Raw genomic sequence first — 26,528 nt, 5'->3', positions numbered from 1 at the left:
TGAAAAGTGCTGTATTTCAGTAAACAATATTGAACTATAACCATCCAGGGTTGTATGACTTATTTTCAGTCCAGGTCTGGTTGGGGTTTTGTTGTTGTTGTTGTTGTTTGTTTGTTTTCCTATTTTGCTTCAGCTTTGGGTGCGTGTCTCATTTTCAAGTATGGAGGCTTCCTCAAGGACAACTTCAGTTCTTTGGAAAAGTACAGGGGGTGGTTGTTTTTTTTTTTTTTTTTTGTTACGTTTCCAATAGCAATTCTAATTTTACACAATGCTAGCATTAACAGACTTCCAGGAATTAAATATATATTTCTGTATCTATCTATACATCCTCACACAGAAAAGATTTGTGTCTGGACAGTCAACAGGGGAAGACATTGTACAGAGGGAACTCTCAGGATGCAACCTGAGATGCAACTGACTATTTCTGGTATTACTTCTGTTTAGCTTCTCAGAAGAACACACTTTGTTCTTTACTAAAAAGTAATTTTAAAAGTTTGTGTTTCAATTGAACCTCAACAGAGAAAGTCTGATTTGTTTCCTTCCACTTCTTAGTTATACAAGTTGAATGCTACCCTGGTCTAGATCAATTTCACTTTAAGGATATCAACAGTTCCTTTGCTATCACTGAGCAACTCTTGAAGTTATGAACATGAGTCAGTGTTCCATTGAATGAGGCTGGAAGTCTAAGAATCCCACAAGACTGATTTCTAGAGAATAACCCCAAAACAAGAAAGAACATTGCAAGAAAAATGACATTGATTTCAGTATATTTTTGCATGCTGTGGCTTTGAGTGTTTAAGAGCAAACCATCTGATTAAGCTCTCACATGTGTTCAGAGCCTCTCTTGTTTTGGCTTTGTTTGGTAGAAGTCATTTGCTGCAGTTGAATTATTTGATGCTTTAGTTCATCTACTTCATTTGCAGCTTTGCTCTGGGAATTCAATAGAGCTTCCCAACCTTCTACAGAAGCAACATTTGCATTTCAAATAGCATAACTAACTTGTGGAATTTCCAATGAGAATGAGTAACAAGGGAAATAATTCAGAATGACATTAATGAGCATTTTACCTGCTTTTTGCAGGATTTCCTTCTGCTGAAGCGTATTCCTCTCTTTTACTACACTTAGATCTTCCTCCACATTTTGATCCCAGAATTTCCTGCTGTATTCCCTTAAGCTACACCTCAAAATCCTAAAGCATGTATTGTGCTTCATTATATACATTCATTCTTTGTCATCTGAAATAATTGGGTTTTTTTCCTCTTTTGGTGCAGTTCCTTTATAATGATCTTTCACCAAAAGAGCTTGTTCAAAATAACCTTCTTCTCTTCCATACACTTAAATTAACTCTGCTGCCAGAACATTTGTAACGTAGAACCATTCCCTCAGCAGGCGTCATTGTAAGGTGAACACCCAAAGAGTGACCATCTAAAATATGCCTATAATTACCCTAAACTTGTAACAGGCCATAACTCCTTTAATTTCCTGACAATCTGTACTAAAAGTTAACAAATGAGATTTTTGATGAAATTTTATTTTTCCTTCATCCTTGAACACAGTTGTTCACAAATATACACACTGCCCAACAGTGATTGTGAATAAAATGTGACAATTAAGTGAAGAATATTTATAAGCTCTTTCTTAGCAGAAAGAAAAGTCCAGTAGAGAGACATGTTCAGATTTTTGAATTGAATGTCTATACATTCCATTTGAAAATCTGCAGGTGGAATATTTATGCTGGCTGAAAACGGAATCACAAATATACTAAGAAAAATGATAACTTTTTTGCAATCTTGAAACTTGTTCTCAAATTCTATTATCACAACTGAAAGCACAGCTGCATACTTTCTGCTGCTCAAAGAACTGTGGTTAGCCAATGTATCTAGATTCCTACCATTATTTGCCACCACTTGAGTTAACTCTGCACTGTTTTCACTCCATGTCCTGGTTTCAGACCAGATAGGGTTAACAGCACACTGATGTTTGGTCATTGCTGAGAGATGGGTTTTGCCAGCCACTGGCCACCGCTATGATGGCAAGGGGCAAGTGGCACGGTATGGATGCCCCTGCTTTAAAGATTCAAAGCAATTTCTAAGTTGGTCATAATTCAGCCTCATTTCAGTCTTAGAGGATCTGAAGTGTACATAGGTTGAGTATATGTCTATCAGAAAAGATTTCAGTTTTATCTAGCTATATTGAATGTAAAAAAATCAAATCACCAAAGACACCATCCGCTTATTTCCAGTTTCTACTGCATTCTGACTTTTTTTATACCTGAAACACTGTTTCTCTTAAATTGTTAAGCAAAAGAGTAAATCACATGCCTAAATTCTCATGTCTCCATTGTTCATTTCTCATGAATGCTATGTACTAATTAATCATTTACAATCATTCTTTAAAACTCTCCACACCTTCCATTTCTGCCCCGAGTCTCAAGCACTGCTCTAATGCTTACAAAGCATTTAAATCAAAATGAAACTTAGATTTCTCCTTCCCCAAATTTTAAAGAATTATAATTTGCACTTTAATAGGCAGAGATAAAGAGCACAGTCTTATACTTTACCTGTATTCTTTCTTTGAGCTTCTGGGAATGTTTCTTCCTCTCATTTATCTTCTGACTTTTCTCCTCTAGGTCTGCCTCCAGTTTCTTTACCTGCTGCATCCAAAAACCTTTCTCAGCCTCTGAGCAATTTCTTTGCTCCATTTCTCTTTGCTGATGATGATTCTTTGTTTCTGTCATAGATTGCTGTGTAGACTTTTTCAAAGACTCTCTTCCCCTCTCACAGGAGGCTCGCAGTTGGTTTGTTTTCTGCGTATATTCTTTAATTGCTCCTTGGTTCTCACTCCTCAGGTTTTCCATTTCATTTACTAGAACTTGTCCCTCCATGCTCAATTTTTCAGCAAAAATATCTTCATCTAAATTTTCTCTCCTAGATAGTTTGCATTCATTTTGTTGTCCATTGGTCAGTTTGTTTTCAAAGTCTGCATTAGTATCTATTGTGTCTGTGGAAAGGGCCACACGTGTGACTTTTACTTCTGCTCTTGGTTCCCTCTCTTCCACCTGCTTCTTGCACAATGTTAACTCTGCCAAGGCTTCTTCCTTTAGTTTCCTGTGTTGTTCTACTGCAGTTTCAAGGGCTTGAATATGTTTTCTCAGCAACTGTTCTTCTTCAACTTTACTTTTGTACTGGAGAATAGTTTCCTTCATCTCAGCAAGAATGTGCTGCACTTCTTCTTCATGAGCTTCTCTCAGAGCCTGTATACTATCTTCATGTTCATCATTCTTAGTGTTCAGTGCATATATCACCTACAACATGAAGAAGAGCAACAGGAGATAATAGAATCTAGTAAACAACAGTGTTATGAATCCAGTTGCTATATTTATAAAAAGAATTACACTACTATTAAATATTTTTTGCCTTTTTTCCTCACTAGCAACAGAAGGGATAATTACAAACTGCAAATCCTTGCAAGGAAAGAAGACAATACTGTGAGAACTTTTTTTTTTTTTAAACACTCTTTTTTTTTTTTAGACAAAGCTTTTTTTTTTTTTTTATTTCCTTTGAAAAGTTATTACCTCATACACCAGGTTTAATCTTTCATACACAGCCCCTCCTCAAGCTGACTGACTCCACATCAGTAATTCAATTAATCTCACCTTCATTCCAGCAGCACCTTCAGCCACATTGCCTTTAGCGTTATCTAGTGCTGAGAACCTACAGAGGCAAAAGTCTGCAGTCTGTGTTGTATAAAGCCTGAATGTTTTTCCTGGATTACTGAATTTGCTTGGATGCATTTAACCATTTTTGTGCTGTTCATATACTGAATAACTTGCTCCATTTCAGTTATCCATAAATGAAAGCAAACAAACACATCTTGTGCAAATTTACTTCCTCCTTGGCAATAATGAAATAAATCATGGAATCACAGGCGTTGGAAAGGACCTCAAGAGATCAAGTCCAAACCCAGTGCTAAAGCAGGCACCCTGCAATAGGTTGCACAGGTCTTGAATATCTCCATAGAAGACTTCACAACCTCTCTTGGCAACCTGTTCCAATGCTGTCACCCTTACAACAAAGAAGTACTTCTGCATGTTTATACAGAATATCCTATGTCAGGTTTCAGGCCATTACTCCTTGTCCTATTACTACACACCACCTAGAAGAACCTGGCCCATCCATTTGCTTCTCATCTCCCTTCAGATATTTATAAACATTAAATCAGATCCTCCACAATCTTCCTGAGATTACTCAGTCTTTCCTCATGTGGGAGGTGCTCCAGGCCCTTCAACATCTTTGTGACCCTCCACTGGGCTCCTAGGAGATCCCTGTCTTCTCTGAACTGGGGAGACCAGAACTGGACACAAATATAGAAGCTGTGAAAAATCACAGATGCAAAACATGGTCTGGATACATTTCTGGATAAACGTGGCAAAAGACAGTAATGACATCATATTCCAGAATACAAGGAGACAAGAAGTCATAGTCTACACTTAAACACATGTATTGTTTGACCTTAGATTACATGTTGTAAATATTTCTGTTATTTTTGATAATTTTGTCTATGAAACAGAAATAGTTACAGGATACTAAGCAGAATCCTTCACTTCACAAATGGTAACTGAAATTCCACTACAAACTTTTTTTTTTTTAATTAAACTACCTTAGGAAACAGACTTAAACTACAAGGAAAATGTGAATTTTGCCTGTGGCTTTAGAATGACCAGTAATTATCTCAGGCAATTCTTCAACTAACTAGGTCAAATTAGTAATCACATATCTGTATTTGATTTCAACAGCAAAACAAAAGATAAGCACTAGAACACCCAGCCTTTGTGATTTAAAAACTTCTAGCCTTAGCAATGAATTTATCTACTAAATCCACCTGCCTCATATTATGTCATATTTGGTCAGACAGTGGAATTTGGATTCCTCCAAAGTCTGACTTAATTGTCAAAGTTCCTCAAATTCCACTGAGCATTAGAACAAATTGGAGACATTCTACAATAATGGTTATCACCAACACCTTAAATGAGTCATCTAAAAGCTCTGGAAGAAACCCATCTCCCTGCTATCGGTTATTCCTATCCATCTGTTCAATAGTGGCTAGAATCACAAGGAAGAATTCTCACTTGAAAATGCATGGCTTTCAATTTAATATTCAGGCTTGACTGTTGAAGCCAATTCTTCAGTATCTTAACCTTCTTAAAAGATTTAACTTTCAGAGGGCTGCTGGCACGTACTTTCTGAAATTTAAGCCCCTCACAAATGCCTTTCACTCCCTACTGAAAATAGCAACTGCATTCCTATTCCAGACACCTCATTTTAAGAGACTAGAGTTATGTGTAGATTAATCTGGGAGTTTATGTGCATTCTGCTATAAGGAAAAATACCGAAAAATTATTTCAACACCTGCACATTGCAGTGCACACAATGCTTACTAACATGGTACAAGACTCTCAACAGCTGTGTTGATAAACAGTTCTTTAAAAGGATCTCTAAAATAGATTGGTTAGACAGCACAGAGAATTGCCTTCAAATGAAAGGAGCACTAGTTCACACCATGAGTAACTAGCTTAATAGCAATGGCAGCCACTTCCTCCCAGTTCTCTAAAGGCATTTGGGTATTGTACTGATTTTACAACAACTGAGTTACACAACAGGTTGGTAAAAACACTGTTACACACTACACACCACCAGAGCATTATCAGCACAGTGAATATGTCTAATTAGCCTTATTTTATTCTTCTACTGATGTGAATCTAAATGGCATTTTATTTCCCTTCTGCTTTTCTTTATGCTGCAATAAAATAGCAAAAGATAAAAAAAAATCAGCTCTACCTCATTAGCGAAGACAAAGGTAAAGTATTCAAACTCAGAAAGACTTCTGTATTCCTACAATAGCATTAACAAATATTATTACTACAGTAGCTTAACTACCACAATTAAAAAAAAACGGTTCTAGCAGGTTGCCTTATTAGCTGAATAAGAATCGAGACAGTTTGGTATGGAAGATAAGGACGATAAGAAGCAGCAAATAAAGGATTGCAGAAGGTTGTCCTTTGGACCCAAGCTAGTATAATACCTTTGCTTTCTAAAAGTGGACTTGCAGGTAGGAATGCCAAAATCTCTACAGTAAGTTTTCAGATTACATAGCTTACTATCATCACGTTCAAGAGAAAAAAAAAAAGCTATAAAATACAATTATTTTCATAAGAAATTCATAGCTGTTTTATCTACTCAGTGTGATAGTACATTAAAATTTACTTGAATCAACACAGACCATATTGAGGTTGATTTCCACTTGTAAAACCCAATAAAAATACCTTATTTCAAGCTTTTAATTGGCAGTAAGTTAAAAATATTTTTCCAAAATTTTCCACCACTCAAACTTCCGTCCATCCTTGTGTAATAGGCACAGCTAACAAATTAGTAAAGGCAGAGATGCAAAGAGCCACAGCCAGGACCATCAACCTCCACATTTAATACTAGACCTGGTTGCCCAGGGTCCCATCCAACCTGTCCTTGGAAACCTCCAGGAACAGGACATCCATTTATTACTGTTCCTTCCATTTTGACATGGAAACCCTAAGAAACAGACGACTACCTTAAAGCACAGCTACCACAGAAGGTCCACAGCAGCCACCAGTAATTACTGCAAGAAAATAATAAGAAGGAAGTTTCCTATACAAGAGATGGGATTAATCTCTCCTAACACCACTCCTTCCATCATTACACATCTGATCCAGGTTAATCAAAGGAGAAAGACAGGTGCCCCCAAAAGGAAACATTCCTGTTTCCAGTGCAGTTGTCTAGAACAGGTAATGTAAGTGAAATGAATTCTTCCTAGTGTTTGACTGGTTTAGATATATATATATATATATATTTTTTTTTTAAATTCTGCACTCCCAGATTCCCAACTTTTTCTCTCTGTAGAGTTGACAAAAATCATACGTAGAGGGATGAGACAAGTTTGAATTCTTAAAAGCTGAAACTACTTCATTTTCCTCTGCTCCCTTCTTCTACGAGGTTTCTGTAGGCTGTAGAGAATCTTACTTCACACTATTTTTATGTCTGCACATTCACTTCATGTTGCCCTACAAACTAAAACATTTAACATTTAGATACTGTACAAATCTACTTTGATGCAGGATCTTGGAAAAGTCAGCCTTTTGCAGCTTCCCTTTGCTTTCCATCTCTGTTATTTTTTTTCTTTCAATCTTGTTTTGGTGTTTATGACTCTCCTTGAATTAGTATCACCTGAGACATTTAGTATGCTATTTGTTTTTACTTCCAGATAATTCATTTGTGAAATAAGGTGAGCTCACATGCAGATGATTTTAGCTTCTGCCCCCTACAATCTGTTATCATAAACTTTTTTTTTTTTTTTACAGTTCCTGACTCACGTTGCATCTTCTCTCTCAAAATCCTTTCATACGTAACTCTGAAATCACTTCACAAAACTTAAACAACAAAAGCACCTTAATTTTAGATTCTGAGTGCAATTAAAGAGCCGGAAAAAAAAAATCAGTTCACGTGACATTTACATGAAACTTATTTCTATTTCTTTGCTCCCCTCATGATGAATCATATTAAACTGGAGTATTTGTCAAGTTGAGCAGTATTCAAATGCTTCCATGGAGAATAATCATCTTTCAGTAAGAGTAGGTGAAATTTGTGTCAATTAAAATCCACAGGTTAGATGAAAACTCTTAAAATAATGCTTTTTGAAAAAAGCTTTAAAATGCTTTTTCATCGATAAATCCACCGATGTGTTTGATATACAGATACACATAAAAGCAGTGGTTAGGAGCAAATAGATTTCAGAGTATTTTCCATTCACCTACTGCAATCTCCATCTTGGGAAAATTCTTGCATAACTCCTGAAGACCTCAATTACCCCATAAACCTTTTGCTTTTACAGTTCTGGGTAAGTTCATCTTGCAAAACTGTTTCATACAGTTAATATGCAGGAAACAGATGCCTTCGAAAAAAATCACTTTTATATCTGTCCCATCTGTCTGCTGTAAGATCACTGTAGTGCAGGTGAATTTTCAGTACAAACGTTAAAGGGTCTATGCTAAGAAAAGGAATTAAAAGGCCTTATTCTCCGTGTATCTCACTGAGAATGTTTTTTGTTGGGTTCTTTTTGCTACAAATCTTCAAGGTGTCTAAAATTGTAGGTACAATCTTCGTTGTTTTAAAGACTTGTTAGCTTTTGTTCTGTTTTGCTGATCATTCTAGGCACCTAATTGAAACTTCAGCTTTTCTAAAGAGCTTTAACAATGTTGGTACAGATTAATGCAACATCACCCAGTTTTACAATAAAAGAAGTAAATCAAAGATGAACTTCATGGATTTGATTTCTGCTTTTCCAAAATATTTCCTTACTTTAAATGCATCATTTTCAAAACTTGCAGATACAAGCAGCAGAAACTTACTGTGTCGTATTTATGTTGGAAACAGTGACTGCACTACAGGCCCAGGAAGCACTGCCCTAACTCTGACCAGACTGCACTGCCTGGCTGCACGACTGGGCAAAGAGCTGCACTGTGCTTCATTCCTCATCCAGAAAATCGTGGATTAGAACAGCAAGGAGCACTGCCAAGAGCACCTGCCCTGTAGTTTTGAGACATTTCATTATTTTTATGAAATTTTTTCAATATACTAGCTAAATAGTAAGAATAAAATTAAGCAATAGCATTTACAAGTACCAGCTATTGCTTTAAACAGCTCCAATATCAAATTTCAGTAGTGAAAAGTGAAAGATACTCAACTGTAATCTCATAATTACATTTAAAGGTAACACTCTGCCAGCATATAGTCACAACCAAACACTGTAACTTCCAAACTCAATTATAATAGAAGACTCCTCTGGTAGCAATCTGTTTTAAGTTAGAACTGTCTTTAAGTATTTAAAGACCAAGTCATACAAAGTTCTGAGCAATTATATTAAAAGGGTGCAATGAGTTCGTTATCTTAAGAAAAAGTCCTATTTGAAAACAATTTTATAGTTTCCTTACAAAATAAAAGAAGTGCTTCTTCAGTAATAGGGTTACATGATGCTCTGCTTTCCATGAGCACCAGAAGACAAGTGAATATACAGAACCAGCACAACCAGGCTTGCCTGAGCTAATGCGCTCCACTTGGAGACAAGATGAATTGACCCAATCTTGGCACTAGACTAATTAAATTCACACACTTTGTGATGGTTTTAAATACCTGTGAGGAAAAACTCGAGTGTCTACTTGTTTCTAATGAAAGCATAGGTTAAGTGGTCTTCAGCAGCAAATAGAGACTGCCTGGTTGTGTACACTCAGGAAAAAGCAAGTAAACTGCTATGGTGAGATAGCCAATGTCATTAAGATCTGACTGTAGATGCATGCATGCATCTTTAAATGTTGAGGAGCCTAAAACGTATAACATTAGAACATTTAAATGAGAATGTCTTAAACTGACCTTTAACTCAGGTGAAATCTTCATTGTAGAGTGTTGACCTCCACATACTGCTTACAGAAATTGTTAGTAGAAAGGTACAGATACAACGTCACTGAGAACTGTACTTAATGTACCCATCCATGAAGAAAAGATACAATGTGAAAAACTATAACTTCGTAATTCTTCCCTTAGCAATCAGTAGGTCACTAGATATTTTATTCCCATTGCCTGTAATACATTTATTAATAAAACACATTTTGTTTATAAACAAGTAGTTTATATAAGGTTGCTTCAAATACTAACTTGAATTTAATATCCAGTTTCTATTATAAAGTAGCTTTTGCTTATTGATTACTAAGGTTGTTCATTTTCTGCAAAATGACCGGTTACAAATTTGTATGTTAGGAAGATATAACACTATAATGTGATGGTACAGCAATAATAGCAAGGTGGTAAAGTCTCTGGCCACAGTAAATGAGAAGAAACCCAAATACAGCAGCTGTAGGTGCAGAAACAACAACAAAAAACAATTGCTCACCTTTAGAAGGCCTGAGATAGGGAGAAACCTCCAGCAAGACCTCCTCACCTCTAAGGCCAACCCTTAAATGAGGTCTGGGAAGGGGTGGATCCTGGCTCCACCATTTCTGGTTACTCAGGTTCATTGCATGCACCTGAGCTCCCCTGGGTTGGCCCTGCCTTCCCAGCAGGTGCTCAATCACTGCTTCAGGCTGTGACTTTGCATTTCTGCTACAGAAGGTAATCCCGATACCTAGATATTCTTATACCTTTCATTAATTTCAGTGGTAATGTCTATCCATCTAAATAATAAGGTTTGGAGTAATTTCCCAATGGAAACGGTGGTTTTAGTACTGCTTTTAACACAATTACATGATATTGTACATAGACTGAATGAGCTAGGAGTTCCCATCAAGTTCTGTAAGGAAATAATTGTGCTGACAGGTAAAGAAATTGTAGTCCATACGTTTTCATCAGCTGATAGTCAAAAATAATGATATCTTTGAAATCCTGATAGAAAATTGTACATAAAAATCATTAAAATGAATAAATCATCAAGTAAAGTATATGGGGATATTGATAGCTAAGGATCTTTTTAGGACCCATTGTAAGCAGCTTTGTAAAATGATTCTCTCCTTTCTTTCTTTCTTTCCCTGTGTGGAGGCCAGTTTGTTTATATTCTTTGCCCCAAAAGTACTGTTGCTCCAAAAGCCTGATCCTAATTTTTACGCTGTTCCATTTTGCTTCATTTCTGTAGAGTACTGAATACCACTCCAGAGTACTGGCATCAAAAAGCCTCAAGCACACAGCAGAGCTCTGGTAGCACACCAACTACATGCACGACAGCTGAGTCACCCAAAGCGCTGGTTACTGAGTATCATCAATACATCATAATAAATAAGGTCAACAAACCTAGCCAAAATTTCCAAAGAAAAGCAACATATTTCAACTAGAAACATGAGTAGATAAAAGGAATGCTCAGACAGCTACAAGTTGCTCAGCTGATAAATGCTTTCAGAGTAAACCACTGGGATTGGACCGTGTTTCCAACCTAAATATATCAGTCACTTTTTATGATACATAAAACAGGAAAGATTAAATGATCTGATATGCTGCAAAACACTGAAGTGGTGTAAACAGCTGATGTGCTCACACACGCACCAGATGACTTGGTAATTCTCTCCAGAATCTTACACCTCTAGAAAGAAACTGATTGTCATGGGTTACTGTTAATTTTCTTCACAGACACCTGTATGGTGCCATGTTTGGGATTTTTGATGAAAACAGTTTTGATATGTCTTAGTTGATGGATGGCAGTATGCACACAGAGCCAAGAACTCTTCTACTTCTTGCACTGCCCTGCCAGTGAGGAGCTAGGGGTACACAAGGAACAGGGAAGGGATGCAGCCAGGACAACCAACTCCAAATGGCCAAGGGAATGTCCCATACCATGTGGCCTTCCAGGCTCCCAGCGTACACTGCTGGCTTTTTTCCATCAGTACCGCTGCAATCCTCCTCCACAGAGCTGAACAATAAAAGAGTGTATTTCATACACTTTTATGCTCAAGTTAGACATTCTCCTTTATATAACTAATGAAAATGGTTTTTACGTATCTGGTTGATTTCCCACTGAAGCTTATTAAATAACGTTCATATTTTCTACTCTCCTGACTGAGCAGAGGGGCAACAAACCCCCCGGCGACTGGTGGTGATAAGCAGCCAGAGTACATTGCATTTTCAACTGCTCCACATGGAGCCATTAAAGAACATCTGCCTATGCTGCTTCTTGTAGAAAAGGAATACACTTTCTCCCACTTGACATTTCTTTCCCCTGCAGGTGAAAAAAAAAGAGTTCTTATTGTAATTTACCAGCAATTAACTTTTCCCTGCATTGGCACTCTGTTCCTCCATTTAGGCCCATAGCATTCAGCACACACAGAATTCTTGCCAGACCACTTGACTGGTTTTAAATAATAATCTGCTTAACCAGAAATACTGACATTTAAAACATATTTCTTGCATCAAGGCTCCCAACTTCCCAATACAGTCAGTCACATGAATCCCTAGGGAAAGTGAGCAACTATCTCTTCTCATTAAAAATACTCCACCATTGTTGTCCAGGAAATTGTTTATAAAATGAAAATGACAGAGTAGCTCTGCTAACCAGGTAAGATCACCATCCCTACTTCTTTATGCTAGGCTTAGTGCCAGAAGCACAGTTCAGAACATTAAGTTTATTTGAGCTCTTCTGGCAGAGGTTTGAAAAGAAGCCTGAATAACATGGATATCTGTTATCTGTTCATTATCCAGTTCCTGTGGCCCTGCCCACACTGCCTTTTCAGTGAAAGCTGATCTCTCCTCAGCACTCTTCTCCATGAATTCATTTGCATTTCTCATCCCATTTCAAGCAATTGGGACTGTCCTGAATCTGTAAGCATATGAAAGTCCTGGAACAGACAGTGGATGTTAGAAGAACTTGTGACAGCAGGGAACCCAATGCTTATAAAGTCACCACATATTTTAAACACTATTACTGCTGAACATACCAGAAATACAAAAAATTGGCATGCACAGAGGAGCATACCAAGGGTGCAGTGTCTGATGGAGGAGACTAAACTTAATTACTGGCATAAAGTTGTGCATTCTGCTACAACCATGAAAATGCACCACCTTCAAGTAATTCAAATGCACAAGTGTTGCAGAAGGTATCCACCAAATAAGGGTGTGATCTGTGTATAAGAATGACAACTACAGATGCGCGTTCCCACCTGGAAGCAAAACATTCCTTGCCTGAACTCTTTTAGTTCTTAAATCTCATGAGCTTTTTTCTTGAAACTCAAAGCACAGCTCACTGGGACACAGCTGCAATGCAACCCGGTTTTCATATCAAAATCTAGAAGACATGGCCTCTTGTCATTCAAACTCACTAATTTTACCAGGTCTTTTAAATTTTTTACTTGCATCCATGAGAATAATAATTAAAAAAAAAAAAATCAGGTTTAATTCTTAATTTCTTCTTTTATATATATATATATATATATATATATATATATAATATATTTGTTTTGGTCTTATTCCTTTAACATTGTGAGCTGATGCTTTAAAAGAAGAAACTCAACTGTACAATGAACTATAAATTATAGTAATGAGTACATGTCAGCAACTTCTGCTATTACCATCTGAGACCTGCACATTTCATTTCAGACTCCCAAGCCCTAAGTTCCTGTACCAGGAGAGCCCTGTGCTGGCTTGGCAGAACAGAGTAAATGCAACGCAGTCAAAGTTGAACACCTGAGACATGCAACAGAATAAGTGTGCTTGGTGAAATAACAACAGTGGAAAAAGTCAAGCATCTAAAAACACTGCTAAATGGCCCCTAATGGGCTACAAAAAACAGTGGTTTGCTGTCTGAAGTAAAATTTGTGTTTGTATTTTTTTCTGCAGTACAGAAAAAACAGAACATGACTGAAAGTATAAAAACTACACTTTTTAAAAGTATAAAAACTTACTCTCCTTAACTTCTCCAAAAGCAGAAATAGCAAGGCAGTACAATGAGAGCTGCTTTCAAGATCTGTGTTTGGATTACTTACAGAGGGTCCCAGCACCAACACAGGTCTTAAAACATGATCAGCACTTCATGCAGGGATAGAAACTATCATCTCAATCAGTTCAGTTCTGCTACTGATGACTGCACACTACTCCTCTGCCCCTGAGTAGGAGGCAGCCACTGCTGTTTGTACAACACAGAAATGGAACACAAGGCTGTCTCTCTATCATACACCTGATTAAAACATCGTGTACTTTTCTCCTCTTGGCACAATGCACAGTGGATGAGTAATCAGATTTTATTTCCCCATCAATGAAATCCTGTCATAATTGGAACAGAAAGTTGTAGCTGTATATCAAAAGACAGCAGTATTTCATGCTACGTTAGAAACAGGAGAGTACTACAAACAAACCAAAGTCAAAGGAGAATTCATGATGATGATACATCCTGACTGTAATATCGACAATAAATGAGAGTAATTCAAAAGGGAGCTCTTAAAGTTCCTTGGCCAAAAATGAGTATACCAAATGTGCCACAAAGCAATTTTTCAGCTAATGCAGTCTCAGATCCTTCTTCTTACACTATTACTATATGAACAGCAAACATCTAACTCAGAATACAGAAGGAAAAGCATATTATTAGAATTCCAGCTGTGTGCTAAGTTCTCTGTAAGCATGGCACTGGAGCAGAGAAAATTGGTACTTAAAAGCTATACTCCAAAACAGAATAGTTTGTTTTTCAGAGGAACTTCCTGAGCTTCAAGTATAAGGCATCTTTGTTTCAAATGACTTAGAAGTACTCAGATGGGGAGTTCAATTAAAAGAATAAATTGCCTCATTCACTTTTTAACAGTAAAAATTCAGCAGGAACATACAATTTGATGAAGGCTTTCCTAACATTATGCCAGGATGCTGTGCACTGAGGTGAATTTTTTTGTCTTTTTGCTGCTAAAATAGCTTTCTAGTTTGTTTTTTTTTTTTTCCCCCAAGCCAAAGACTATAAAGTAACATAACAGGTTTTAGAAAGGAATAATATATTTTATTCCCCTCAAAAATACAGTTGAGCTTGCAGAAACTTCAAAAAGAATTGTTATATAAAAAGGAAGGCATAGAACTCTCTATGGAAAATGAGTGCAGCTTTGGAAAGTTGAACAAGGGTTTCATTTCTCAGATCTCATCGTTACGTTCTCAGTCTGCTGCTGAGAAATGCAGCACTCAGTAAGAGGAAGCTGGTGACCGGTCAGCTCTTCTTCTGTGAAGTACCATCACAGAATCACCAAGATTGGAAAAGACGTACAAGATCACCCAGTCCAACTGTGCACCCATCACCAGTAGTTCTCACTAAACCATGTCACTCAACACAATGTCTAAATGTTCTCTGGACACCTCCAGGGTTGGTGACTCCACCACCTCTGAGCAGCCCACCACCAGCTACCATTTAATGGAGACACAGGCATTGCTTATCAGTTGAAAAAAGGGATAATGTGATAATTTTTTTTTCTTTTTGAGTGATAGTTACATATTTTACCTAATGTGCAACTGAGTTCTGGACTGAAAACAAGGAAACCGAAGAAAATCCAATTCACAGTCGCCTTTCACACACACTTGACTGTAGTTGAAAAATCAGTAACTGTTAATGAACAGAAAGTTCTTCTCTGTGAGAGTACTGAAGGAACACTCACTTATTTGGAAAAACAGCTTGCCATCACTGCAGAATCAAAGTGTACTTTAAAGTGTAATGTACATTCATGGGCAAAAAGTAGAGATAAAATTAAAACATACAATCAAAGCACCAGTAAGTAAGCATTGGCATATTACAGTAGACTGAAAATAATACAACTAAGCATACGTGTAAGTACAGGCAGCTCCTGTGTATGCATTCATACACAATATATGTTATCAGATATAGTTATTGTTAGGAGAGAACAACGACATTATAACTAGCTAGCACTTCTGACTCCAACAATTCAATGATTTCCTATCGTTTGACCTGCATTTGCGGTCAGTGTTCTTTCATTGCAAAAACGTCTTAATCAATTGCAGTGAGGTTAATGAGTACGTAAAGCTGGGTTTTTCTGACCGACAACAGTGTAACACAAAAATAGCTTAAAAGGTTAAGGGCCACCTGCCACAGATTTCCTCTCGTCTCTTAACGTAGGGTGGGAAGCATTCAAAATATTTCGTAGCTCAACCTGGTATCGACTAGAAGTGGCAGTGCCGCACGGCACGGCAGTTAGACAGTGAGTTCTCCTCCCTCCCGTCCCAAGCTCATCAGCGCGGCTAGGTGTGAGCCGCGCACCGCCAGCCGCACAGCAGCAGCGGCCCGGGGCGAACCGCTCGGAACGAAGTCAGAGCGCAGCGGCACGGCGGGGCGGCGGCTCCCAGCCCCTCCCGGAGCCCCGGCTGCCGGCTGAGCCCCAGCGCGGGGCAGCCTCACCTCCCCGGGTAGCGACTTACCTTGGTGAGCTGGGCGATCTTCTTGCACATTTGCATGTGAATTTCCTTATTGTATCCTTCTGCCGAAATGCCGCGAGGGGCTTTAGATCCATTGCAAGTCCCGGGTTGCCGGCTCTTGTTTATGCCGGAAGCCATTAAGCTTTAAATATTCTAACCGAGTCTGTCCTTATACGCTCCGGGCTGCGCTTTCCCGTCCTGCTGCTCGCCTCCCTCTGCGCTCACTCCAAGCCCGAAGCGCTGCAGGAAGTTCAGCCCCAGCCCCGGGCTGGAGCAGCTGCTTCTCCCATGCGCGCAGATGTCCCGCTCCTTCAGCACAGCGCTCGGCCGAGGCAGCGAGCAGCACGTGCGAGCCTCACGAGCGGCAGTTCTTTTTCTTCTCCACTTCCAAGGGTGCTTCCGCCAGGAGGAGATGCCAGCGGCTGGATGCTACGCTTTCCCCACAGGACACGCCGAGCAGCGGCACAGACGTCGGTGGGGATCCAATAGAGAGACTGCCTGCAGATTAAATCGCGTTGCCTTTTTGGGCTGCTGCAGGGATCATCTGAGAGGATGATTCGGGCACCTTTCATCAGCTCTGTTAGTTGGCAACCCTTTGCAAGTCCAGGTGGACCAATAAAGTGGCAAAGAAAATCTTGATCAATTTTTGCTGCTCTGCTAAAAGCAGAATGAAGGGGTGCTTCCACCTCCGCCCCGCAGCTGAGCCCTGGTGGGCCTGCCAGCTCCCCTGGGCTGCCAGCTCCCCTCGGCTGCCCTGTGCTCACATAGGAAAGGCAGGAAGAAAACTGACACTGCTCACTTGTCTTCATCTGCAGCCATTCCCTCTCTTCAAAAGGCCAAGCATTCCACACTTAAAAATAAGAAAAAAAAAAAAACGCTGAAAAAAGCAGGCAAAAAGCAGAAATATGCAAGATACTAAAGTAACATCTTTTTTTCTTAAAAAAGAAAATGGTTAGTGAACACATTTAAACAAGTCTAGGAAAGGAGAAGAAAGCAAAGTAGGGTGAAAATAAAGAGGTAAAGATGAAAAAGGAGAAAGAACAGGTAGTGGAAGCTGAGTGTTGCTCAGCATCCTGTGATTGTCACTGCAGCCAGTAGTAGAGAGCCCACAGAGCAAGGTAAGGGGCCCACAGCCACTCGAGGGAACAGAGGCTACTCCTGCCCCCAGACTCACCTCCTGGCAGTGCCTTCCTTCCTCCTGGGCTAGAAGCTTGTGCTGGGCTTGAAAAAGAGCTTCAGAGCTTCCTCAGGGCACTCAGGATTGGAAAAGAGGATTATCCGAAGTCAGCTAAGAGCACTGGGAAAAGAATATGTGAAAAAGAGAAATCCTCAATGAGGGCAAAAAGAGATAAGGCACTGCTAAGCATAAGCACTCATAAGAGGAGACAGATTGGGCAGAAGAACGCCTGAAGGCAGTAGGGCAGAGAGGGAGGAGTGAGAAGATATAGGAAGAGAGGACTTTGGACACAGAAACCAAACCCTTTAATTGCTGGGAGAAAAAAGGGGGACCTTAAATGAAGGCTGACTGAGAAAGTCATAGGAGATAAGGGCCAAGGAGAGATTATCACAGCTGTTGGGAGATACTAAACTGGGAGGAGAATTTAGCCCAGACAGAACATTCATAAGGCAAGAAACATATAATCTTTGCACACAGTAATGACATTCATCAGTGACTAACATGCTGCTGCTTGAGAATAGAACTTGTTCTATGCTTATGGCATAAGGACACTCCATCGTCAATTACCTGCTATTTCATATGTGTACTCACACTGAAGTTTAATTCAGTTAAACCTTCTCCAAAAACTTTCTCATCAATTTGAAGGAAGAAAAAGGTAGAAATATGCACAAATTTGATAAAATTGACAAACTTATTAATTAGTTCTCTGGATTTTCCAATAACAGCATCTTTTTCCTCAGGAAAAATAGAAACAACAGCACACACATGCAAAAGAGTGAAAACAGAACACTATTTAAGAAGAATGTATTGTGTTTTAAAAGTACTTACAATAACTTACCTTTGTTATTGCTCTAACACAGAAATAGCAACCTCTGTTTTTGTTTGTTTTGATTTGTTCTTTTTCATTCTCTCTTTTTTTTCTGATAAACAGCAGAATTTATGGCTGGATCTGAATGCATGCCTAGATGGAGACTTGAGACAGAGCAAGGATGCCATAATGTGTCATTCAAGTGTGTGCTATATAAAAGTGGACCTTATGTGAACCCTGCAGAACACATAAGTGAACGTGAAAATTTTTGTTGAACTTAGAGCTGTATATGGCAAAGATACAGTTTAGAATAAAAACTAGAGCAGTTTAAACAGAAAACATACTTCTGCTTGAATTATTATTGTAGAACTAGTTTTACATTCATTATGAGAGAGAAGATAGTCATCACACTATCATCTCTAAGCCTGTGAGCAACTGTATATACAACTGTTTACAAGGGTGGATAGTGATAGGACAAGGGGGAATGGTCTTAAACTGAGACAGGGGAGGTTTAGGTTAGATATTAGGAGGAAGTTTTTCACACAGAGGGTGGTGATGCACTGGAACAGGTTGCCCAAGGAGGCTGTGGATGCCCCATCCCTGGAGGCATTCAAGGCCAGGCTGGATGTGGCTCTGGGCAGCCTGGTCTGGTGGTTGGTGACCCTGCACATAGCAGGGGGATTGAAACTGGATGATCATTGTAGTCCTTTTCAACCCAGACCATCCTATGAAACCTTAGTTTACAGCTTTACTGTTCAAGTGCATGGACTGATTTACTTTTAGGAGTAAACAACTGTTTGTCTTCCACTTTTGGTACCTGCTGCTTGTTCTAAAGCAGACTGTACAGATTTTGAAATCTATATCCTCCTCTGTAGTTCTGTTCACTCAGCCAACTGTGGTTTGCATACTGTACAGACTTTTGTTCCACAAGCTTCAGTCTTCTCAGTGTTAGAGTTTAGCAAAATACATTACATAGACTATCATTACATGAGAGGATGTTCTTTCCCATACTTTGATGGAAGACTGGGCTATTCTACATTTAAAAAAAAAACCAAAAACACTCTGCTCATTGTACATTGTACTCTCCCAAAGTTTGTTAGGTCTTTTTTTTTTTTTTCATAACGTAATATTGAGGTAGTATTTACCATCCTCATTCTGTATGGAAGTCAGTAGGACTTCTGATGAGCTCTGACTTAAAATCACATTCCTTGTTGTTTTAAAAAGCATGTGCAGGAAAACAAGCAAACAAACCAAACAAAGGTTCTCCTTCTATTATATTTTTATATCTTTCTTCTTCTGTCTGAAGAAAAAAAAAACCAAAAACTGAAACAATAAAAAATTTAGAACAAAACCTGAATGCAATGTAAGTAACTTTTGAGTTCTCATCCTTTCACTGTGCTACCAAAGCAATTTGACATCGCTCAGTTAAGAATTGCACCTTGTCCTGTCACGTATTCAGATTATAACAGTGACTCAGATGTCAGAAACGTTCTCTGATAGTTGATCAGTCAATGTCAGTGAATATATCAGTAAGGAAAAAGCCTTAAGTTGACATCATTGGGCTCTCATCCTGATTTCAGCCACCCAGATACCTGCTGGGAAAACAACGTGGTGAGCTGCAAGCAGTCCAGGAGACTCCAGGAACCTATAGATGCTAACTTTGTGGTTCAGGACAGACTGATTGGAGGTGGAGTGTTGCTGGTGCTCACCAGTGAAGAAGGTCATTATAGACATATAGATTAGGCAGCCTGTGCTGCAGCAACCATGCCCTGGGTGAGTTTGTGATCTAGAGGAATGTGGGCCTGGCAAAGAGTGGAATTAGGACCCTGAACTTCAGGAAAGGCTGTTTAAGGAATTGTTGGACAAGATCTTAGAAGCTGTCCTTAGAGACAAAGGAGTGGAACATAGCTGGCTACTCTTCAAGGATGCCTTTCTGAGAAAGCAAGAGCTCTCCATCCCTCAGAGTAAGAAAGCATGCAGAGGAGGCAGGAAATAGGCATGGCTTGGAAAGGATCTGCTGGTCAAACTGAGGGAAAAGGGCATGCACAGGCAGTGGAAACAAGGACCTGGGAAGAATACAGGGATTCTGTCCAGACATGCAGAGATGGGATTAGGAAATCCAAGGCACGGATGGAACTGAACTTGGTGAGGGATGTTAAAAACCACAAGAAGTGGTTCTATAGGTACACTGATAAGAAGAGATAGGGCAAAGAGAGCATACCTCCTTTGAAAAATGAGAAAGGAGAACTGTCTACAACACATAGGAGAATGGTGAGATACTCAGTGAATTCTTTGCCTCTGTCTTCACTGGCGGCCAGGATTCTCCTATTTCTCACAGCCCTGAACTCTTGGTGGGAATGGAGGGAGCAAACCTGCCCCCACTATAAGGGCAGAGCAGTTCCAAGATCACCTCATGAGACTGAATGTCTATGGTGCACCCCAGGGTCCTAAGAGACGTGGCTGATGTGGCTGCCAAGCCATTCTATCATATCTGAGACATGGCTGTCAGGCAAAGACCCCAATGATTGGAAAAAGGGAATCAACACTCACATTTATAAGAAAGGGATAAAGGAAGACCTGGGGAACTACAGGCCAGCGAGTTTCCCCTCTATGCCTGGGATGACTATGGTACAGATCCTCCTGGAAGACACGTTAAAACACGAGGGTCAAGCAGATGATCTGAAACAGCCAGCACAGCTTCATCAGGGGAAGGTTGTGCCTGATCAATTTAGTGGCCTTCTATGATGGGGTAATAGCACCGGTGGACAAAGAGAAGGAAACTGATTTTATCTGCTTGGACTTCTGCGAGGCCTTATACATGGTCCCCCACCACATCCTGATGTCTAAGTTGGAAAGATGTGGATTTGAAAGGTGGACCATTTGCTGGATACAAAATTGGTTGGAAACTTGCAGCCGGAGGGCTTTAGTCAATGGCTCATGTTCAAGTAGAGGCTGGTGACAAACAGCGTCTCCAGTGGTCTGTCTTGAGACTGATACTCTTTAACAACTTCATCAATGACTTAAATGATGGGACCAAGTGCACCCTCAGTGATATTGCTGATGACACCAAGCTGAGCAGTTGATATAGCAGAAAGAAGGAATGCCACCTGGAGGGGCTTTGACAAACTTGAAAGGTGGGCCCATGTGAACCTAATTAAGCTCAACAAAGCAATGTGCAAAGTTTTATATTTTGGTCAGGACAATCCCAGATATGTATGGGAGAGCTCCTCGAGAGCAGCCCTGCTGAGAAGGACTTAGGGACACTGATAGATGAAAAACTTAATGTGAGCCAGCACTGTATGCTAGCAGCCCAGGATGCCAATGCTATCCTGGGCTGCATAAGAAGATAGGATGTCACAGGACAAGGGAGGTGACTGTCCTTCTCTACTCTGCCCTTGTGAGGCCCAATCTGGAGCACTGTGTCCAGATGAGGGGACAACAACACAGGAAGGATGCTGAGCTTTTGGAGAGGGTCCAGAGAAGGGCCATGAAGAGGATCAGAGGGCTGGAGCACCTCTGCTATGAAGATAGGCTGAATGAACAGGGCTCATTCAGTCTGGAGAAGAGAGACTGCAGGAAGGCATCATTACAGCCTTCCAATATTTAAAGGGAAATCAACTTTTTACACTGGCAGATAGTGATAGGACAAGGGGGGAATGGTTTTAAACTAAAGGAGGGAAGAATTATATTAGATGTTGAGGAAAGTTTTTGACCAAGGGTGTGGTGAAGTTCTGGAACAGGCTGTCCAGAAAGGTTGTAGATGCCTCATCCGTGGAGGTGTTCAAGGCCAGGTTGAATGGGGCCCTGGGCAATGTGATCTTCTGCTTGATCTACAGGTTGGCAATCCTGCCTGTGGCAGGAGGGTTAGAAGTTGATGATCCCCAAGGTCCCTTCCAACACAAGCCATTCTCTGATTCTCTGGTCAGAGTTAGCAAATGGGAGAAGGTGCAATTCTGCATATTTTTATAAAATCCTTCCCACCAAGCATATTAGCTTTTTGCTCACATAGCTGAAACACATGTCAGGAAGGCTTTGGTAACACATCTTTCTAATTCTTAACACCTTGTGTGATATAAACATCAGTATAATTAAAATAAGGTCATAAAACTCATCCACTTTACCTCACTATCTCAATTGAAACCAAAGTCAATCAATTCATCATTATTTACTGCCAACACAAATCTATATGTCATATGCAAAATAAGATCCACAAATCCCAAATTCTAAGACACGAAGAAGATAGCTCTGCTGCACATGTTTAATGCATAAGCTTGGTCCTTTGTTTAGTGTATTACAAGTAGCTTTCACAAACCACCGTTAATACAGAGCCCCTACTCTGCCACTATGCAAGTTTCACTGAAGTCAGCAGGATTTTTTATGTGATGGTAAAATTAAACTGATACCTCAGGTTAGACTGTATTTCTGTTTTCCAGCTCAATAAAATTTTCATTTGAAAATGGTACAACAATACAAGTAGTCATTAACTATCATGATACATTTCAAATGACAGTATCAGTAAAACAGACTTACAACTTCTCAAGTCAGTGTCTCAGCAGAGGAAGATGCATCCCTAAGCGAGATTCCAATTTAATGCATAACTCACTATCCTCATTATTAGTCTCTATTTAAATTCATCTTGATCCTTAATAAAAAATTCGGGGATGTTTTTTTCCTTTTATCAAGGAAAAACAAACCAAACAAAACACTGTAAAGAGAAGTAAAAGTGTCCAGAAGACCCATAATAACAGCTATCCTTCCCCATTTAGTTCACTATCCTATTTCCTATAAAGCTTGTCTAGAGGTTGAATGACAGAAAAAGGACAAGTAGTTCAGCCACCGGTAATTTCAATGGTGGGATTATATAACCACTTTACAATTTTTCTTTCCTCCCCCCTCATAAAGCAAACAGCATTTGAGAGCCCCATTCAAAATACACCAGAAGTGGTGCTGATTTCCTCACTGACTAAAAATAGGAACTATTTGAAAATGTGTATACAGTTTTATAGCTGACAAACACAAGCTATGGAGGAACAGAATCTCTAATTACTACTGCATAATGATGGCTCTATTATGGATGAAATATTACTGTGTGTATTTTTTAATATGGAAATTGAAACAGGAATCAACCAGATGCATCAGTTATACGAGCCCTGGCACACAGAGGAAACAGGATAGCATCAACTTTCTTTTTTTATGCTGTTCTTTACCCAGTGACCTACAACTGAAATTACTACAGAGTGAATGGCACGCAGCAAGTCTGGCTTACCCTGTGTCATTCTGTATTTGTTCACACATGACCGACAAAGGAAGATAAAGGATCTAAAACAGTGACACCAGAAGAGGGAGAGACAACCAGAAAGAGACAGCATAACAGATGAGGTGACTACATAGAGGGACAAGGAGAAAATCTTCATCACTCTTCCCTCCAAAGCCTGGTGCAGCATCTGAGGTTCTGATTTTCATCTTTCCTCTTCACTACCTCTTGGCCTGCTCTGCCCACCTCACTCAGGCTCTGCAGGACTATGGTCTGAGCTCAAGCTGCTGTGGTTGTTATTTCAATGCCTGTTTTGTCCCCCCAATCAGCTCCTCCTCCCTCAGGAAGCAGCTGGTTCTCGCTGAGGTCTGACATTTAGCTCAGATGGGAGTGAATCCCAAAGGGTGAGCTAAGTGAGGAACATGGGCCTATGGGTAGGACATGGCTGGAGGCCCTGGGGAGGCTAATGAGGGCCACATTAGTGCACCTGGGGCTCTAAACCATAACTTGCAAAAATTCTGAAACCAAATCTCTCCATAAGTTAAACAAGGAAGCTAGTATCACAAGGACACATTTACGCTTATGGGAATCTGGATGCCTGTGGCATATTTACCCTGAAAGATGCTATGTCTAACCAGACTAGGCTTCAATTTGTCACAACAGAAGCCTGACTTCCATTTCAATCCTGAAATAAAAAGCCTTGCAGAAATATTTAAAGCAGACTGAAGAAATAAATCTCACGTCTTGGATGAAATCGATCATAAGGAACAACAAGGTATTCACAAGGGAAAATCTCTATTTGTCCATCTGAGATTCTGAGATGCAGGCAGACATCATGAATCTAAAGTAATTCAGTTTGCATTCTTCGTTTAATTTAAAATAAAAATCCTGGGTTTTAAAGCCACCAGAATCACACAATTTTACCTGCTCTTTTCTTCCTATTTCAATCTTGTTCTCCATAACTAGACTTCTGTATTGGAAAAAAGCTGGATAAATTCAATTTTCTGGTACAAATATCTTAAATGGAAAGTTGATTACATTGATATTGTCCTAAAAAAATGAACTTGTAATCAAAACAAATACATGCAATCCAAAAAGGAACAAAAAACCCTCAGTGAGGATTTGCTGTTGATTATCATATTTTTATAGTGTAACTGTTTCTCTGACATTAAAAAAAAAAAAAGGAAAAAGTTTTCTTTAATGTATAGGATTCTATGTTATCATTATTATACTTGAACATATAGAAACTTATTTCCTTTTCCCTAGGAGCAGAAGAGGATTAGTCCAGAACGGTAGAAGTGACAAGTTAATACAAACTACAAATTACACATCTAATAAAGAAGATGATATCTACATTAACATATAGCAGTACATTTATATGTGCCACATGTATAAATCATTTAAAAATTATTTTTATCTATTTTTTTCCCTGTGCTGTCCTCCATTCTCCACACATACTCTCATAATCCTTGACACATTTGTAAAGGCAAAATCATTCCATTATTTCGTTGATAAAAATCTACTATTTAAAGAAACATTGTGACAATCCATATATGAAACAATACTGACCCCTAGTGCTTACCTGTTTTATTCGTTGGATTTTTTTCTTCTCAAACAAAAAGCAACTTTTCTTTAGGACGGGTTCTGCATATTTCATGCATTTCTATTCATGATGGTATATCATCCATCCCTACTAAATAACTGCTGTCAATAGAGGTTAATCAGACATGTTTCTCAAGCCCAAATGCAGATAGACATCAGCGACCCTAAGCTTCTACTTTCCACAGTTCAATACTGCGGTTCACATTTTTAAATGCTTTCTGTTTAAAATTAATAAGCACTGAGAATGTTTCCTCTCAACCGACCATCCACTATTTCGCTGCTTGTAAACTATCATCTCCTGTCTGATAGCATGTGCTGTGAACAGCAAGTCTGAAGTTTCAGCTTAGCTAACTCTCCACTTCTTAACAAGACACAAAATTTATTCTCCTGTTAAATAACTTCTATGAAAATATTATGTTTCATAACAAATAGCTTGACAATTTAGTGGAGAAAAAGAAAAAGTCTTTTACTCACATTAGTAAAAGATGCAATCTGGAGAGCAGAAATATTCCTTCCAACAAGGCAGGTAAGACCTTTTTTGCCCCATTACAGTACAGACAAATTAGAAAGATGTTTCAGTAAGAAATGTAGAATCATTAAGGTTGGAAAAAAACACTAAGATCACCTAGTCCAACCATCAGTCCATCCTCACCATGCCCACCTTGGCCCCCTCAGTGCCACATCTCCACATTCCTTGAAGGAATCTGAGGACAGTGACTTCCCACTCCCCTGGGCAGCCTGTTCCAATGCCTCACTGCTCTTTTTGAGAAGAAAATTTTCCTAATATCCAACCAGAACCTTCCTTGGCACAACATAAGGCCATTACTTCTCACCCAATTACCTAGGAGAAGAGGCAGACGCCCACCTCACCACAAGGTCTTTGCAGAGAGCTGTAGGAAGCAATGAGGTCTCCTAAGAGTCCTCCAGACTAAAGGAGAAACTGAGTAAGACACAGAATTTATTCTCATGTTTAATTAAAGGATTTCTTTGAAAAAACGATGCTTACAACGAATGCTTAAAAATTTGGGGGGAAACTCACACCAGTAAAAGATGCAATCTAGGAGGCAGTTGTACCCTTTCCACTGAGGCAGTTACAGCCCTTTTATGCCCCCTCAGAGCTGACAGAAGACAGAACGGTGTTTCAGTAGCCTGCAACTTCTTTTAAGCTTTGACAATCCACCCAGACAACTACACAGACACCAGCTATACCAAGTGAACGTGATTCCCCTTGTTACTCTTTACAAAAGGTGAAAATAAACTTTAAATATGGTAAAAAACACGTTGCTCCAGACAAATGAGCCTTTTTAGTTTGTCTCACTTAATGATCGTTCCCCAAAGGATTTTCATTACGTCTGGACACAAGCCAGCCTGCCTTGCTTTGCCACCCCGCTTGCTCGGCCTGAGGCTCCCGCTGCAAAGCTGCCGCTCTGCCCGTCCTTCCGCATCGCAGCTGGGAGGGCTTTGGGGCAGCGGCTGTGGGCAGCATGAAAGCTCAGCGCTTACTCAGCTACATGTGCCATTAAGCACTCTTCTCGGCGCTTAGCGTGTATTCAGACTATTAAGACGTCCCGTATCGTTTTAATTCCAGCTCATTACTGACTATACAGAAAAATCCTCCAGCTCCGCACTCCTCACAGAAAGATGGCGGCACCCCCGATTTCTCACCGCCCCAGTCCGCCCGCCATTTCCCGGCCTGGCAGCCGCGCTCAGTCGCGAGCGTGCGCGCACTCCCACCTT

At 39.6% G+C, this 26,528-nt stretch overlaps 1 protein-coding gene across 10 annotated transcripts in view; it reads right to left on the bottom strand.

Moving 5' to 3' along the window:
* FAM184B (family with sequence similarity 184 member B) overlaps nt 1-26,501 on the bottom strand; it is a 44,566-nt gene extending 18,065 nt beyond the window's left edge. For 4 of the 10 annotated variants that reach the window (XM_048941195.1, XM_048941197.1, XM_048941198.1 and 1 more), the window contains exons 1-4: nt 24,772-26,476; nt 17,125-18,172; nt 15,954-16,800; nt 2,561-3,304 (exon numbers count right to left, since the gene is read on the bottom strand). In XM_048941195.1, coding sequence (XP_048797152.1) covers nt 2,561-3,304; nt 15,954-16,088 — 879 coding nt within the window. In that variant the 5' untranslated portion in view covers nt 16,089-16,800; nt 17,125-18,172; nt 24,772-26,476. Of the gene's footprint in view, nt 1-2,560; nt 3,305-9,972; nt 10,082-15,953; nt 16,801-17,124; nt 18,173-24,771 lie in introns of those variants that run through there. The other 6 variants (XM_048941192.1, XM_048941191.1, XM_048941193.1 and 3 more) reach the window with 6 other exon arrangements.
* Between the last annotated feature and the right edge of the window lie 27 nt (nt 26,502-26,528).

The sequence above is a fragment of the Lagopus muta genome, chromosome 4 (assembly GCF_023343835.1).
Source record: "Lagopus muta isolate bLagMut1 chromosome 4, bLagMut1 primary, whole genome shotgun sequence".
Taxonomy (NCBI): domain Eukaryota; kingdom Metazoa; phylum Chordata; class Aves; order Galliformes; family Phasianidae; genus Lagopus; species Lagopus muta.
The sequence above is the reverse complement of the archived record's forward strand: the minus strand, read 5'-3'. Positions and strand labels throughout refer to the sequence as shown.